This window comes from Mugil cephalus, chromosome 11, assembly GCF_022458985.1.
Source record: "Mugil cephalus isolate CIBA_MC_2020 chromosome 11, CIBA_Mcephalus_1.1, whole genome shotgun sequence".
In the NCBI taxonomy this organism is placed as follows: Eukaryota; Metazoa; Chordata; class Actinopteri; order Mugiliformes; family Mugilidae; genus Mugil; species Mugil cephalus.
In genome coordinates, this window is record NC_061780.1 from 4,443,207 (window position 1) to 4,461,701 (window position 18,495).

The 18,495-nt window shown below is 40.5% G+C and overlaps 1 protein-coding gene across 1 annotated transcript in view; it reads left to right on the forward strand.

Annotated features, from left to right (window-relative positions):
• myom3 (myomesin 3) overlaps nt 1–18,495 on the forward strand; it is a 51,271-nt gene that overhangs the window by 17,779 nt on the left and 14,997 nt on the right. Inside the window, exons 8-18 of the mRNA XM_047598939.1 lie at nt 2,118–2,162; nt 4,431–4,571; nt 4,659–4,820; nt 7,427–7,568; nt 9,347–9,546; nt 10,875–10,928; nt 13,507–13,634; nt 16,040–16,223; nt 16,822–16,996; nt 17,089–17,210; nt 18,071–18,258. Of these exons, the coding sequence (XP_047454895.1) occupies nt 2,118–2,162; nt 4,431–4,571; nt 4,659–4,820; nt 7,427–7,568; nt 9,347–9,546; nt 10,875–10,928; nt 13,507–13,634; nt 16,040–16,223; nt 16,822–16,996; nt 17,089–17,210; nt 18,071–18,258 (1,541 nt within the window). The remainder of the gene's footprint in view (nt 1–2,117; nt 2,163–4,430; nt 4,572–4,658; nt 4,821–7,426; nt 7,569–9,346; nt 9,547–10,874; nt 10,929–13,506; nt 13,635–16,039; nt 16,224–16,821; nt 16,997–17,088; nt 17,211–18,070; nt 18,259–18,495) is intronic.

Sequence of the window (18,495 nt, forward strand, 5' to 3'; positions counted from 1 at the left end):
AGCAAGGAAACTATTACAAAGAAAGAGCTATACATTACAAAGAAAGTTATAAAGTGGTATAAACAAGCGTTATGTCTACAGATCTTAAAAAGAACAGGAATAAGCTTTTGTGCATCTCATATGTTCTTTTTTTTTTTTTAAATCCAACCTGACCCTTAATTATACAACTGATCCATGAAGCTAAACTGTTACCCCTACAGTTAATAAATGTTGTTGTGTTTAACGTACATAAATGGATATAAATGGTATGGATATTTGGCATTTCCTTACATGAGATTTAAAATACATCCAAACTGTAAACGGTAAAAGGATGAAATACCTGTGAAATGACCAATAAAGAGTACACAACTATGGACAACACATCATGGAAAAGAAAATACAGTATGCAGCCACTGGCATTCATGAGTGGCAGCAGTTATGTTGGAAAAGGTTATGTTGATATCTACATGTAAAGACTACATTGGTAGCATTTGAAAAGTGAGATTAAGATCTACTCACCAATAACAGCCATTGTTGAAGGACCTTTATCCGTCATTAGTTTAGACATTTGTGAAGCTTGTATCCTGGAGTTGGGCAACCTCATATCCCAGCTTGAAATCGACATTCAATCGGTAAAAAGTGCTTTATGTTTTTTTCCAAAGTGTTTGGGACAGACTAAAACATTCTTAAACTTTAAGTTTAATCGAGGCCTTAACTCGCAGCACCTGTCCAGCATTAGTGTTGTTATTAGCCTAGCTACGGTAGCCAGTCTAGCTACTTGAAACTGCCGAGCTAGCCAAGAGTAAAACCGTATTTGTTCATAGAGGGATGTACGATTTAAGACAATTTGAAGATCGTTAACAGCAACAAAATACTTTGAGGTTGATGCCAATCCCATCTGTGCTGTCAGGAAATAACTTATGCCACACTCATTATCATAGCAAACTGTTAACGTTACTTACTGAGAGTATACGATGGATGAAAAATATAATGCGTTGTGTATATCTGGTTAGACCTCAGTGTGTTTTAGAGTGTGTTTGTCTTATAATAAAAGGCTACGTTAAACAAGCAAAAAACAAGTTGTAATGACTCTAACGGGATAGTTAGAGCGACAATTCGGTTTTCAATTAGTCAGACTGGCTACTGCAGCTAAGGCTAGTGCTAATAGCTTAATACGTAGTTCTGTTTGAGTATATTATCCCAATATACACAGTCAGTGATATTAGCAGGACATAGGCTAAGAGGGAGTAGAATGGCAAGATCTTAAAGCTGCTGCTGCCATCTTGTCCGTTTCTATGGGTGTCGAAATTGAATAATTGTAGTAACAGTAATTAATGTTGTACTTGGGCAACTTTTTAATAAGCTTTTTACTCTAGCGGTGAAGTCAACAGAATCAGAAAAAGCTTTATTGGCCAGCTTTGTGAATGCATGCAAGGAATTTAACTCAGGTAATTTTGCTCAATGGTACAAGAAAAATAAGAATGACACTTGAATAAGCATAAAAATAAAAATGTACTAAAACATAGAAAAACTGTACAACATAAAGACTTTCAGACCTAATAATCTATAATACATCCACTTGAGCTTGCTTCAAATATGTATCTGACTATGAAATGAGAAATACTATTTTTCTCTTTATTGTCATCCATACCCAGTGTAGTTTTCTGTTCTAATTATACAGCAAATTTGATCAATATTAGCATACACATCATTGCTATACTCATGCACAGTGAAGTAAAAAGACACAGTGAGTGTAGTAGTGATTAATAACATCTACAATGAGCAATGCTGCTACACAGCACTGTCACAGGCGCTCAATTCTTAAATTGTTCAACACTTTCCAAAACTTGCGAGATCAATTAGACAAAGAGGGTTTTAATAAGACGCACCAAGAGACTTTCCCTAGCTATCTATATTTCACAGACTGTTTTAAGTTTTTAAAATCGTCTACGTTAAAGGGAATATTAGATGTGACTTGCATAGCCGTTGCGTTGCCGGGGTTGATTTGTCTACTGTGTCTTTCTGTCTATTTCTCCTTCAGTTTCACAATATCATTCTCTTTTTCTGTCTCCATCTCTGACCCTCCTTGCCTTTCTCCAATCTGTCCTGCACCACCGCTCTGCCACTCTGCGGTTCAGCATATCAAGGAGCCGTGGCTGGTTCAGGGCGCTCGCAGACCGCCGGTAAGTTTCACGCCAGGGCCTAATGAAAAGTGTCCCCTTTCATTTTCCCTGCCGTCCTTTGAAGTTGCTCCCTCCACCAGTAAGCGAGTGAGGGCTGGGTGGCTTTGAAGACTGTGACACAGCACTCGATGCTGCTGTGCACGCTGCAGTTCCCAAAGAAAGATATGGATGGACTGAAGGGCAGCGTTGCATTTATGGTGATTGTTTGTCGTGGGATGTTGTGTATTTGCATGGGTGGATTTATGGGCACAAGACTGCTTGTGTGGTAGTTGCTAATGGGTTGAAATGACTTGCTTCCAACTGGCCAGATTCAACAGTCATGTATATTTCATTCCAGGGACAGAGGGAGATTTATCCCATTTTGCTCCAAGCGGTAGAGCGCTTCTTATTAGCTGTGGCACTCTTTGGCCTAGATGAGCCTCCGCCATGTGTGGAGAGACTTTTTCAGACAGAGCTACTTGATTCCCAGAATGTGTTCAGGCTACAGTGTCCTTGGGCCGCAGGCACTGCAGTGCTGTTCTTCCACCAATAAGGATGTTTTATTTGAAGTACAACAATGGCTCAATGTTTATCTGACAAGGACCCCTAGTGGTTGTTTAAATTATGACAACCTAAGTAATAGTGCACAATATAAATTATGAACCTGTTAAAGAGGTTTTTGGACCAAATGAGTAGCTATACCCACTGTACCTGTTTTAGTGTCTCAGTTTAACTAAAGCAACGAGGACTATAATAATTTGAGTTATTTCTGTAAACAGCTTGACCTCTTCCCCGCCTTTTTTCTCTCTTCAGACTTTCTAGTAAAGCAGAAATAGTCTAAAAGCAGTATGTTATATTTTACATAGCTGCATATAATTCGGGTTGGTGTGATTATGGAGATTGTTCTCACCAACATTATTGCATAGATGCAGGCAAGCTAAAGAAGACTTTTTAAGTGGAAAAAAAATGAGCTATTGGAATATAAATTCCTTTTTGATCTAATCTAAACAAGTTACTGGGTATTTAGACGTAATAATGAAGATAAACATTCTGGTTATTTCCTTATCCAGCATAGAAACTCTCTGGTTCAAGTTGTAATTTATAGCCTGACTGTGCAAAATGGAAGTATGTAAATAAATGAGTGTTTCAGGTCAACATTTTAGTTGCATTCTTTCTCATTTTCAACTTCATAAATGCTGTAATAACATCTAATTTGATCATTGATTGGCCTCTAAATCATGTGTCAACAGCTGTTAACAGACTGGCCAAATCATAATGATTCATTTGTGCCAGTGTTTCACTGTGCTTTGAAGTGGAAAATAAAGTTAACATCTGCAGATGCTGCAGAAGATTTCTGTATACCAATCACCTTTCCTTATACATATGGCTTATGCAGAATCACTATGTACAGTAGGTGCAATGCAATACGTTCCCTGCACATTTAGAAATTAAGTAGCTTGTCTTGCCATAAGCGCCCCCCTTACAACAAAAACAAAAAATAGGCTGATGAATTGCAGGCTGCCATTTTTATGTAACTGAGATGCGAGATGATCTCACATGGAACAGATTATATTTTCCAACACAAATCACTCAATAAACAAAAGCACAAATGTGGTAAATGCATTATTATTTGAATGATGGGAAGCAAAATGATGCTCATACATTCCTGGGATAACTGGGGCTGCTAAGCAGAACAAGATCATTAAACAAGAAACATGTCACAGTATCTCAGAGTCATTCCTGAGAATGGGGTCTGTCAAGACTTCATGACACACATATGTCTTGCCTCCAGATTGTATTGCTTTGGTGCTTTGACAAGTATGCGAATGTTTTTCTTCAGTTTTTCTGCTTGCCTGTTCCTCAGGGGTTGCCTCTTCTAGCTGTCCTTTGTGTCGGCACTCTCTTGTATGAAGCAAAAAGTCTTTTTCTATCATGGCAGCGCAAGTCTGCATGAGATGGCCTGTTTAGTTCGTTAAGACCCTCTGATTTCTTTCATTTACTTTCACTTCTCGTCTAACTGCTTTCTTTCAGATCATGAGAACCCGATATCGTGGCACAAACTTTATGTTAGTGAGATTTCATCTGTGCTTTTTCAGGAATCCAAATAGGTCTTCCTGCCCGTCACTTACTTCTTGTACCTCCTCTGCTTCTTGATTCATGTATTTTTTCACCTGCAGTAACTCGTGCCTTGGAGGAAGGTCTTCACAGTCATATAAAAACCTTTACTCAGATTTATACCCATGCATTTTATCTAACTGGAAATTTGCCATTTCCTCCCACCTCCCACAGCCTTGCAGCTTCAACAGGAAGCCAAGTTTGACTCTTCCTTCTCTCCAACTTGGGTAACTGAGGGAAACAGCCTGACCCTGGAGTGTGCCTTCGCGTCTGCTCTGCTGCCCTTCCAGCAGGACGTCACCTGGTTCAGAGATGGTAAATCTTGTAAAACAGGACCCTGTGTATGTGCCTATTTTGGTACATGATTTAAGGTTGTTTTTTTTTTTTTTTTTTATTCTTCAGGCATACAGCTGCGTCAGTCCAGCAATGTGGACATTAAAACATCTGCCGAGAAGGCAACCATCACTTTAAGGACTACGCACAAGGAGCATGAAGGTGTTTACACTGCTAGACTGAGGACGTGGGATGGAATCCAGGAGCACAGCGCTTATGTCTATGTCAAAGGTGAGAACCACGGTATACAGTATGTAGCCCTTTAGATCACCAGACAGATTGTTGTGTTTGTAACAAAATACATTGTCATCATTGTGCTTTACAATTAAATGTTGAGCTTAAAAGAACAGAATACGAATTTACACAACATACCAGACAAAACACAATCACAAACAATCCCTAGTTCAGTGGATCAGACAGACCTGTGCTCTCTCATGCTGAGGTGGCTAAAAGCCCTGTGACAGGAGGACTCAGATAATCCACCACCTTGGGATAAATACAGGATTATCTGAGTTTATTTCACGATATGTGGCCAAGAAATTGTCAAATCTTTCATATCAAAACTGCTGCTGTCATTATCACGTTTAATCCGAACACAAAGAGACAATACTGCATTTATAATAACATGAATTACATTTGGAGGTGTGACAAGGAACATTTCTTTGTCTAATTTCATTGTTCCACCCATTTCTAGTTTTTAAACTAAACTAAGCTGACATCATACTTTCTCCAAGCGAGACTGTTTTTTCTCTAGGTTTGTTAAACCATTAATTCACGGCCCACATACTGTAAGGTTACGTGCCATCCAACCACCACAGCCTCCTTCGGGTCAGTGGTGGGATACACCCTGGACACCTCTCCAGTCATGGGGCTAACACAGAGATACAAACAACCATACTCACTCATACCTACGGCCAATTTAGATTTGCCAACTTACCTAAGGAGCATGTCTTTGGATCAGTGCTAACCACCACAACACTGTGCTGCCCCACTGCTGTGTTCACTGATGTAGAATAAAGTAAATAAATAAAAAAATGTACCATGATTCCATTTTGCGGATACTTTCTTTTATAATTAGGTTACTTGCTTTCAGAGACGTAGATAGCTGTCAGAGCACATAAAGGACTCACGTGATAAATAACCTACCTTGCAAATGATATATTTTAGAAACATGCTGTAATAAAATGGTCAGGAGTGACCTTGAGACCTTTTCATTCAGCATGCAGTATACTGTCTGTGAAGGTTCTCGTCCAGGTCATGGTCTTTCCAAAATCGTTAAAGAAAGGTCACCGGACTTAGAGTTATTTAAGGTCGGTTCACTACTCATCCAAGTAGTTTCTTCAGTTCTGAAGGACCGGTGGAAAGGGTTTTAAAGGCTGTGGGTGTAACCCATCAGAGACTGACCTTAAGGAGTGATGAAGCTACTTAGATGAGTGGTGAAATCTCTTAAGAAACTCTGCAAGTTCAGCTGCACTTCTTTAAGGTTTCTGGATAGGCAGTTTACTGGATGTGTGTTTCCAGGGCCACCAGTTCCTCCAAGCTGGATACATTGTGTATTGAGTGAAACTTTCCCTCCAACACTGTATGTGTTCACCAATTTTTGGTGCTACTTTCATTTCCTGTCAGCAAATTACATTGATTCACGCAGAGAAATTGCACCATCCATCAAACTGTTGTGGAGTAGAGGGCTTGTTAACTTTCTTCGGGGAATGTACATTACCAGTCAAAAGTTTGGACACACTTTCTCATTGAAATGAATGAGACAGTGTGTCCAGAGTTTTGACTGGTAGTGTACATGCTGTTCATAGCCTGCTGTTTTCTTTCTGCGGTCTTTGCAGAATGCAAATAAACCAGAGACATAAACTTTTTGAAATCTTTACAGTCTGAAAGTAACGCCAGTGCTCATGTATATATTGTACTTTAATTACTACACTAAGATTATAAAGTGGTCATTAATGAACCTGATGAGCACTGACATCAGAAATATGTATACACTAGCTGTATTCTAATCTAAATACACGCCACACAAATACATCTCCCTGTAAAGCTCATATTAAGATCCTAGCGCTGGTCTCTCTCTCTCTCTCTGTTACTAAAGTGTGTCCTCTTTACTGGAGCTGGAGGTACTAATTAGTGAATCAGAGAACTTCCCTCCATGCTCGTCTTCATTCAGCCATCATATTTGCATTACAAATAGGTGGTACAGGAGAGCAAAAACAAGCAAGTGAATAAGGATGGAGGACGAGGAAGCAAATTTAAAACAGGAAGGAGATGAGCTGGATGTTGTCTTAAGTCTTTTGTTGAAAAGTATATCTATTCCTAGCCTCAGGAAGAAGTTTGACAACTATCAAGTCAATCCGCTTAGCGTAATTTCCTCATTTCTTTTGCGTCTGTCTCTGACTGTGATCATACAATATAAGTTGGTTAACAGAGCATATAGAGCTGCAACTAATGGTTAGCTTTACTCCTGATTAAAATGTCAATTAGTATCTCGATTAATATATGAATCATTTGTACCATAAAACGTCAGAGTAGTTGAATTGTTAAATTAAGTGTTTCTGCTTCAATACTTTGTGTTCACCTCGCCATAGTTCTTCCTTTGTGAGACATTACGCTTCACTCTCAGGATCAAATAATATCGTGCTGGACTCCATCACATGATTACCTTAAATCCTTCCATCATTAAACCATTTTTCCCTTCTCCTGCCATGTTTCTGCATCTCCTCTTCCCATTATACCTTGGCCCTCAATCTTTCTCATTATTTTTCAGTTCAGTGTCTCATCTCATTCATCACGTCTTCTCCTCTCTGACTGACTCACTTATGCTCCTTCCTCAGATGCATCAGCTGCACAGCTCGGAGGTCCTGCCTCTCCTCTGGCAGTGCAGGTATCTGACGTCAACAGGGACTACGTCTTCCTGACTTGGCTGCCACCCAGCGCCGACGGGGCTTCACCTGTAGAGGGATATTATGTGGAAAGGTGAGAACGAGCCTGATTCATTGCTCACATCGTTTGGGTGATGAAATTATTTCACTTGGTTCAGATTAATGGATGGATACTGAAATCCCAAAGCCTGTTTAATCGTCAATCTACAACATTAGTTAAAGCCAGACAATCTTCCTCAGCAGGTTTAATGTTTAGTCACGGATTGAGACTGCTGGGACTCCCCATGTCATTATCTTATTTTATGGAAGTGTAATTCAAATTTACGATTTTTAGCAAATCCTATCTTATCTTAGCGTTGCTTTGCTTATTCCGATGTATCTTGCTGCTTGCTCCTGCTGTGTGGGCTTTATCCAGATGCTCCATCTTTCTCCCATTTTCCAAAGACATAAATGACAGGTTAATTGGTGATTCTAAATTAGCCGTAGGTGAGCATGTGCGTTGGTTGTCTCTTTGTGTTAGCCTTTAGATAGACTGGTGACTTGTCCAGGGTGCACACTGCCTCTCTCCCTTTCACAGCTGGAATTGGCCCCAGCCACTTGCGACCCTCCAGAAGATAAGTGGTAATTGATAATGGTTGGTTTGGATGAAGCATTTGGGGTATGAAATGGTAGAAAAATGAAAAAAAGACCATAAATCATGAGTGAAATTAAAACAAGAGTTTTATTAATTGTCAGAATAGCTGCTGAGTAATTGTCTGTAATCTGACATTTAAAATGGACTTTAAAAAGAAAAAAAGAGTGTTGAATCCCCTGATTAATTTATTTAATGCTAAGTATATTTCTTCATAATTTTAATGCAGTTCATTTTATCACATTTATCAGATGCTCATTGAGTGGTTTGTACTTCCAAATATTTAGGTTTCAGAAGAAAACATTACTTGTAGGTTAATTAGGTGAAACAAGAAAAGTATTGATGATTTAGTCTGGTTATTCTAATTGATTTCCACCACAAAGATTAGCTCTCAAACAGCAAACGCTCATTGACTTATTCTAGATTGTACTGGTAGTGATTTCCTGTGGTGCTCGTCAACAATAGACCCACAGTGTGACTCTACTACTGACCCTTGTCTTGCTCAGTGTGCTGCTGGTGAGGAAATTGGATTGGTCTGGATATTGTTCTGTCCATTTGGCAGAGTTTGCATGGGATGGATGGTATGCATGGTAATTATCAGCCCTCGACGCTATGCTAACAGCAGAGTCAAAGACTCCCAGAGGAGAACAGGTGCAGCACTTAACGCCAACACCAATCAATCAGGCTGATGTTTGTTCATGTGTGGCTTTGACTGTTGAAACAGCGAGAGAGAGATTGTTTGAATTTATACGTCTGGTAATAATTCTCGAGTACATTCTCTGCGATTTTTTCTTGTTTGTTCTTCAATATTGTCTCTATCTTTAGTGACTGTAGCAGATAAAAATGTCTGAATTGCAATTGGTCACTGGTTGAGGAAAGGAAAATGTAAGATACCTCCCAGTTCCCTAGCAACCCCCTTCTGGTTAGAAAACTGCCTTTGTTTACCACAAGTGGTGAGAATCTGTTATCAATTTTGTATAATCTGAGCTATTTCTACTTTAATATATATATATATATATATTTTCACACTTTGTTCGGATCTCTAAATTGTGATGGTTTCTGCTCCCAATTATAGACCTTGGTGGGCTACACTGGTTTGCAGTTGGTTTTATAATGTTGCCCCCTGCAGAGTGCAGAGTGCTCATTGCTTCAAACATCATGCGTTGGGTTCTTTCTTTTCTTTCTTTCAATATTACCGAGTAAGTGCCGTACTACTCTCTCTCTCTCTCTCCCTCTCTCAGATGTGACCTCAGTCAGAATGAGTGGGTGCGCTGCAATGTGGATATTCACAAAATGTGCCATTACCCGGTGTTTGGGCTGAAGGAAGGAACTCTGTATCAGTTCAGAGTTTGTGCAGTGAACCGGGCTGGAGCAGGACGACCCTCCAAAGCCACCAGGCCTGTCCTCACGGCAGACCCCCTGGAGCACACCAGGACCACAGGTACACCAGTCAACATTTCAATAGAAAAAGATGTCAAATGTTACATCATCAAACCAAAGAGTTTGCCTCGTTGGTTCTGTTTATTCACGGCTTAAAAACTAAAACAGAGAAATAAGATGTTGTTGTACAGTGCTCTCCAAACAGATTGCACAGTAGAGCAAAGCCTCTATTTTTAGGCATTTGACTTGGACATCAAAACAAGGTAGTAAAATAAAGTCAAGTGATTTTAGGTGGTGGTTATACGGTGTAAAGATCTTGAACTTGTAAACGGACTCAATATCTAATCTAATACATACTTATGATGTATTACACACATGATTAGTGTGTGAGTATTGGGGTTTTCAAAAGGAGAAGAACCAACCATGTTGAGGTTGAGTTTAAAAACGTTTGTGGCTCCAGAGGGATGCCAGTTAAACTGCCTCAAAATAACCTCTAGGTGTATAGAGTTAGAAAGAAGTCGTCTTTTGTATTTTAATAAGCCACAAGCTATTGTTAGCTACATCTATCTTGGCTCACTTGAATCCCAGACCAAGTAGTTGTCAATCTAGTTGCAATGTGGGCAATGTAGGCGCTGGGTTTGAAAAGGAAATAGGAGTGTAATGTTTGAACTAGAACTTGAAAGATTTGGTCCTGACAACAGCATCACCACATGACTCTAAAATCTGCTAAAATCTGCTGGTGATCGTCATATCATTTTTCCTCATCAGGACTCTCAGTTACTTCTTGCACCAGGTATGGAAGCATCTGCGTTTGTTGTTCTCTTTCTCCACTTAATTATTGACGCTACTCCTTTCATTTGTCTCACATCTGCAGTATATCTGGGGTGCACTACAAAGAGCTTCAGGAATGTGCTAGCAACTCAATTGTGCTCTTTAGTGCTTTAGTTTCCCCATTACACCCCCAAAGAAAGCAGCGCTAGCGGAGGAAGCAGTTTTAGATCTCCTTTTATTCAGCTGCAGGGTTTTACAGTTGTTCCAGCAACAACGTCTTAATGACATCGTGCAGCGAATATTGCTTTTTACTTTTAAAGTTGTTTGGTTAGGTGAAGACACACTGGAGGGGTGAGAGCAAAGAACGAGATGTGATGTAGATGGTGCCTGGTGTGTAGCAGATGGACCCTGGTCTGAAGCAGTGGATCATTAAACACAGATGAAGGACAGACAGGAGGTTGAGTCGCCTGCGGCCTGTTCTCCATCCTTCCATGTCGCTCTCTCTCACCTCTTTTTGTCTCTGTGCGTCTGGATCTCTTACCAGTGGCTTACAAATAACGGTGTTATCATGAGCTTTCATACCCCCCCCACCCCTTCATCTGTCTCGTCCTTTTTCAGTGGTCAAAGTGGACAGAGGAAGGACCATAACAATTACAAAAGATGAACTGGAAGGTGAGTGTACTGTATCTTTATTTCAGGGTATGGTCGTGACATAAAAATAAGCCATATGCACATTTCGCCCTTGATTTCAGACAGCATCCTTGCGTCAGTGGCATGCGCGGTGCCACCCTCTCGCGTGTAGGTTGCCCCGGGCTTCTGGCTTAATGCATCTTCATATTATATTTAACAATGAGCTGCAGTAATTGTATGGCTGAGGCAATGAGCATTTGCCCCATTTACAGAAGGGAAAAGAATGAACAGTCCCCAGTGGTGTCCTGATAAATGTGCATAATGGCCTGGGGTAGTGTGAATGCCTGTGAAGAGGGCCCATAACCTTGGCAATGTAACTCACAGACAGAGAGATAATGGAGGAGGAGGAGGAATTTGTGTTTGAGGAGCCAAGTAAATTCAAGGTGTCTATACTTGATGGTTTAATGGAGGCTTAGAGTAGAAAGCATGTACATATAAATATACACCGATCAGGCATGACATTATGACTGCCTTCCTGATATCGTGTCCCTCGTGCCTCCAAAACAGTGGTAACTCATCAGAGAGTGGGCATGGGCCTTCTGAGGATGTCCTGTGGTGTTTGGTAACAGAATGTTGTTAGACTAGAAACAGCGTGTTTGTGTTTTTATAAGGAAGTAAACACTGACAAGCTCAATCACTGTAAGGCCTGATTGGATGATTTATGCTAAAGGTTATTCTAATAGAACTTTTCCAAAGGAGGCAGATTCTCTAGCTGTGAAAGCACAGGTTTACTAGTGATGACTGAGTTTAAGCTATACTCTTTTGAGGTATATGTCATGTTCTGTAGCTAGACACGTAGCTGAAAGGAGTGAACAGTGTGTCCTCCAGTAGATAAGAAGTAGAAAACAGATCAACACCGTGTGTTCCTTTCTCTTCTCGTTTGCCACTCCCTGTGCTCGGTGCTTTGTCTGTGTCTGTGATCCCATCTGCAGATGCTGGATTATACACACCGAAAGAGTCTTCTGACGTTCTCACTTTTCTAACTGAAATTTCCACCACAACTTCACAAAATAATGATCGGAACTGAGCGGCTCATGTTGGAGTTGGAGCTAATACAAAGTTACTTTTACTGAAATCCCTGCAACAAAGAAAAGAGTGAAGATGTCTGAGTAGACGGTGTGTAGGAGGTATAGTCTTCTGTGCTTGTACAGAAATGCATTTCAGACCAGTTGTGGTACACAACACTACAACTTGTACGGACATCTCCCCTGGGACTGGAATGTAACTATACATCATTACTGGATCTGTATTTCCTTGCTATGACAAGTCAGAAGCATTTTTTTTTTAAATATACCATAGAAAATATCATTTTAATTTGTTAAATGGAAAAAAGCAATGAATTCTAACATTGACGTCTGTGCTGCACTCGTCTTCATTTATGGCTTTTATTATCAGCTTTATGATGCTGTTTTCTTTCAGTGGTGTTGTTTATCTTCTTCTTGGTGTGTCTGATGATCACTCAGGAATATTCCACTCGTTTAAGCCGCTTGCTCAGGATAATTGTTTTACTCCTAGGTCCTAAAACTGTGTGTAAAAAAGCTCTTTGAGTTGTGCTCTGTTCACACAATAATAACTGAAGCACCCTTAAAGCTGAACATTAGCACTTTAACACTGTAACGATGACTCTAGCTCACATCCAGCGAGCTGGAGAGCAGAGACACGAAACTCTTATCGTTAATGTCTCCAGCACCGGTTAATTCAACAGATGCAACATTTAACAAACACACAGAGGTCAGGGAGCTTCCCAACCATTTTATGGATGGTATTGAACAACACGATTGCCTCTGGAATAAAACCAAACTTTCTTTTATTTGTTTTAAAGCTCCTGAAGGCATCACTACACTTATTATGAGGCAGGTTCACGAATGAGGCCGGAGCGGTGTGCTTGTTTTCAGCCATTCTGGGGATATTTCAGGTCTTCCAGTAATTGTTTAACCTTAATGTTAATAACTTTTTGTTGCCTATTCTTATCTTTCTGATGCAGGAATGTAAGCAGCAAATAAAAGACACGGTTAAAACACAAAATATGTTACATTACTGTTGAACCTTCTTGACGATAACATCTCAGTGCAACACAGTTCCCAAATATTTTCATCACGAAAAGTTGTTGCATCTTTTATAATTTCACTGTGTAGCTTTTCTCATAGTCACTGAGGTGGTTCCTGATGCTTACAGACTCATATGCATGAACACACAAGGTCGCTGGTGGAGCTCCTCTCTGATCCACGCTGGTTATGCTCTAACTCTTCAGGGGATACAAACAGAGACTTACAGAGATACACAGTCACAAAAACCAAACACTTCCAGCTAAATCTGAGCTCTTCCACCGTCGTCCTTGAATCTCTTAGAGTGTGCTTACTCAAGCCATGTGTCTATATGTCAACCAGAGCTGCTGTGTGTCTCACCTACTTTGTGCTTTCAGTCAAATCCAGCAGGCAGGCAGTAACAAAAAGAAAAAGCGGTATCTCAGCCAGCAATTTTTGGATTTTCTTTCTCGCCGACCTCGTTCTGACATTTGTCTCCATCCTCCTCCGTCCTCCTCCTCTTGCTTTCCCCTCAGGTCAGGTCAGAGCTCCTTTCCCTCCCACAAACGTCCACGCCTGCGAGGTGAGCGACACCTACGTGGTGCTGAGCTGGACTGAGCCTGAACCCAGAGGCAGGGAGCCGCTCACCTTCTACGTGGAGCGGGTCAGCCTTACACCCACACGCCAACACACCCAGACAAACAACCTTTTAATGTTACAGGACTTCTGAAGGCTTTGGTTTAAACCCTAAACCATGACTTGTTTCATCTTAGGACGACCTAAGTGAACTTTTAGAACACGGCTGCTGACACAGTGTGAGTTTTGTGATATTTATGACAAAAAAAATGCACTTGTAGAGACTTTAAACTGGCTACCTATATAAATAATTCATCACTTTTAGTCCTCCTTTATTTAGTGACAGTGTTACAGCAGGTAAACATACATGAAGTTGTGGACTACAGGGAGGTTTAGAGAGATTGAGAAAGTTTGCTGGTACTTTATGAAAAGCTGAGAGCTCTTAAGAAAAGAAAAGGAAAAAATCGACAGTATACTAACTATACCTGCTGGCAGTGACTCACTAAAGGCATTTGCCTATTTGTCTAGAAAGCTTCACCAATGTCATGAGTGATTGGCTAAGTGGTGATTTAAATTTGGTTGCATGAGTTTAGATTCTGATTTCTGAGATGTCATTTCAGCATGGCTGATTTGGATGAACCATCTTGCAAAGCCACAAAGCAAACAAATCAGACTAATGTGCCCGTTTGGTGCTTTTTTTTTTTTTTTTTTTTTTTTTTTACTCTCTGCAAGTGGGTTTTGCTTTGTTTTGAACAGAATGTATCTCAGGAGAATGTGCTGCAGAAAAATCTATTACATTAATTTCATTAACTGCAGTCAGTTATTTAACATTAACAATGGGAGCCTGCAGATCTTTCTCCGGGATCGGTTTTCTGAAGCGTTGTTCTGTAGCGTCATTCAGCTCATTGCTTAGGTTTTACAGCATCTAGTATTTTGGGCCTGTCCTCACTTACATCACGGATTACAGTACAAGACATTGTGAAGGCGTTGGGTCATGAAGACATGCCAGTCTAAGTAAATAAATGCCTCCTTATACTGGGTGTGATTTAATTTCCCCCTTGGATCAGAAACATAGCTTTTAATGTTAATGTTTTTCTGTATATGTTGGATTTAAAAATGGACAAAAGTTATCATTTTGTTTACACCTTAAAGAATTAATTATCAATGAAAGGTAAACCCAACGATCAAGACTATTCACAAATACGATCATACACATGCTCTTACTCATACATAATCATTTCCAGTTATAAATCCACTGAACACAAAACGTACTCATCAGTTCTTCCAGACTTTGGTTGCACTGTCCAGTGCTGAAAGTTGGATGAAACTAACAGCAGGCCCCAGTAGACCACAGTATGAATTAAAGAGAGGGGAGGAGGAAAAAAAGTCCCCCACTGGTTCCACTGTGGTGTCAGTTTAACGAGGAACTTATCTGCTCATTAAAAGCAAGCCGATCTTCACGTTGCTCTTTCAGGGGTTTGCTTATGTCCTTGAAAGAGTTATTCAACTGCTGATTTCCATTTGCAGATTTATTCTGTTCTTTTGAATAATTGAAATGATGGTAAATGTCTGGAAAAGGATATGAATCCAGCCCAGCTACTGGCTTTTTATTCTCCTTTTTCCAGATTCATACATATATAAAAAAAGGTTCTCGTCCTGCGTATCAAAGTTTGGGGACTGACCTGTTCTTTACAACAATAAAAGGGCTTCGGCTCTTCAATTTCAGCCATCACACTCAACAGCTTCTAGCTATAATAATCAGAAAACTGCCACAGGAAATGGATTTTTATTGAAGCTTTATAAGTTACTGAGGTAATAAAACTGTCAGATCTGTCAAAGGAATCTAAAATTACAGAAGTCTGCTGCCTCACTTCCGCTTATATAATGAAGGGAACATTCAAATATCCTTTTCGCCCTTGAGCAAGCACTTTATAATCACTGATGTCTTTGACATACCCTGTTCTATTGTTAGGTTTTCTACCTCAAACAGGGAGGAAATAATGGAAATACAGTGCATAAGAATGGAAAGGTAAATGTGGGATAAAAAACGACTGTTAACGTGATACAGTATTTAGCGTAATTTAATTATTTAATCATCAGCTGTAATGAAAACATGTCAATTATCACCTAGAATTTGGTTTTAACTTGTAGGATCTTTCTTATTTCGTATGTTTCTGCTTTTCAAAATCTAAGAATGGACTGGACTTCTGCCTGCGATTCTCTCTGCCTCTCATCAAACTGCCAGTCTTTATTCCTCTACATCCTTGTCTGTACACTAAGCGGTGACAATCGGCAGTAGTTAGCTCCAGAGTAAGTGATGGTGTAAAATTAGAATGAATTATGGGACTTTGTCAAGCATATTTGGCTGCTTGAGCTCTTCATTCACCCACAGATTGAATCCTTGACGGGTACTAAATAACGAAAATGTCCGTGAGGATTTGGTTAGTGCTTCTGAAATAAACTCTGTGCTTTCTAACACTGTGCTTGGATCAGTCCCTGGTCGGGAAGAACAGCTGGGAGCTGGCCAGCATGGACATGGTGGTAAACTCTCCCAGGTTCCCAGTGTTTGACATGATCAAGGGCAAGCAGTACCGCTTCAGAGTGCGCTCCATCAACAAGTACGGAGTCAGCGACCCCTCTGAGCCGAGCGCACCCATCTCCCTCGGAAAGCCACAAGGTGAGAGGGAACGGATTATGCCCTGGTACCCGTTTATCACTGTTGTAAAGGTCAGTTCAGCTTCTTTGTTCAGCATTTCCCTGCTGCCCTCTATTTTGGGTATGTTCAAAACCATTTGTTGATAGCCTGTGAGGCTGTCTGTATTTCTCTTTGACATCCACTTAATTAGATCACCATCATGATATGAACAGGCTTCAGATATCATCTGTTAGAGCTCTGATCTATTTTTGAAAAGTTAAACAAATATTTTAATCGCAATATGTTATGTTGTGACTAAATAAAATGATGTCCATAGACCAAAACACAAATAGGTCATTTACAATCCCATAAAGCGAAGTGAAACCATTCAACAAATCACTGGCAGTAATCTTGATTCAACGTTTTAGTGGTAGTGTAAAATAATTATTTAAAGGGCTGAGCAGAGTCGTCTTCTGAATCCCCTCTCTTCCCAAAAAAGTCATTGTTTCCTTTTCTGTACATCCTTAAAGTGTTGCCTGTGTCTCTTTCCTCTTCAAATATTTAGGAAGGCTGTATATGTTGTTATACCTTTATATTCAGGTTTCATGGTCACAGTGAATTTTTACCATGTTCCCACCAGTTGTACCAGCTCCGCCTGACTCCGTCATGGCCATCAGAGACACAGACACCTCAGTGCTGCTGCAGTGGAAAGAGCCCAAAGACAAGGCGGACATCCTGGGATATTACCTGTACTACAGTGAGACGGGCAAACAGGACTGGAAGACTGTTAACAACAAGCCCATCACTAAAACCAGGTAAATGTGGAAGGTTTGTGAAAGGTTTTGGCATCAGGAAGAGGCGCTGATGCCCCCCACCCCCTTCTCCCTCTCTGTCCTTACCTCCTCAGGTTTACAGTTCATGGTCTCAAGACTCGGAAGGAATATGTGTTTAGACTGAAGGCTGTGAGCCGAGCAGGAAACAGCAGCTATACGGATGAGTCTCGCTCCATCTTGGTCAAATCTGCCATTTGTAAGTTCATCTCAGAATCTCAGATCCATGTCGAGTATTAAAGACGTCCTGGATATTTTTGCTTTTACCTACTGATCAACGCAAGTTTAATAATTGCACACACAATTGCTTAGATAAATTCTTCACCACAGCTATAACGTGATGTTTAAATTTCAAGCTTAGTGATTAGATTGTGAAAACACTGTCCTTCACATGCAGATGTTTTTTGTATCAGGGAGATGTTCTGGGTACAGAACAAGTTCAGAACAAGACATGTGTTTTCTTGGCACCTTTTCTTCCATCTTTCAAAACACACCTATTCACGCAAGTGGTTTTCTTTCACAGTCTTCAGTATTTTCAGGGAGCATAAAAGCAGTTTACATAGGAGAAAGTTAAGAAAGTGAAAGAAAAGATTATAAAATCCAACAACAGTATTCAAAGCTCTTTTGTAGTATAGACTCCACCAAATGACTTAACGGGTGTTGAGTGTCTATACTTGAAATGCTACAGACCCATTTTACGTCTCACATTGGAGCCCCAGATAATATGCTCCCTGCAGCCTGCAGTACACTACAGAGATGACTCATTTCACCTGCCACTCACTGCAAGAATAGTCTCACCTCTATTCCGCCTCTCTGCCATTACCTGAGTGATAATGGCTTGAGTCCAGGTCTTTGTGAGGAGTATATTTTTATCACATAAAATATGAGACGACTTTCTCTTTCATTCTCATATGGGAATCTTTAATATATGCAAAGATGAATTTGAAAACCTAGACAGGAGTCGAAGTCGGTCGGGGGGGTTGTTGGTATTTCTTGGTCTATTTAGCTAAGAACGGGTACCTGCTGATAACCTCTCATCTCTCATCTGGGATTGTCCAGATGTTCCTTCTGCTCCATCTGCCATCGCCCTGCTGCTGTGCACTGGATCAGAGATGGTGTTGGGATGGAGGGCCCCCGCCTGTAATGGAGGAAACCCTGTGCGTGGCTACTACCTGGACCAGAGAGAGAAAGGCCAGAAAACATGGACAGAGGTCAACGTCAAGCCTGCTAAAGAGAGGCAGCTTAAAGTGAGTCGTCCTCTAACTATTTTGTCAGATTACTACCGTCTTTGGTGGCTTCTCCTCTAGCACCTCCAGCAGGTTTGCAATTCTAGTGATATACATGTATGCACATATAATGAATTATACTATTATCAGTTATCTCCCTATTTCTCACTTTTCCTTGAAACTGTAGCTAAAAGTCACTCATCCACGTTTGCTGTGTCACTAGGCAACAAGCAGTGTCCATGGAGACATGGAGGAAAG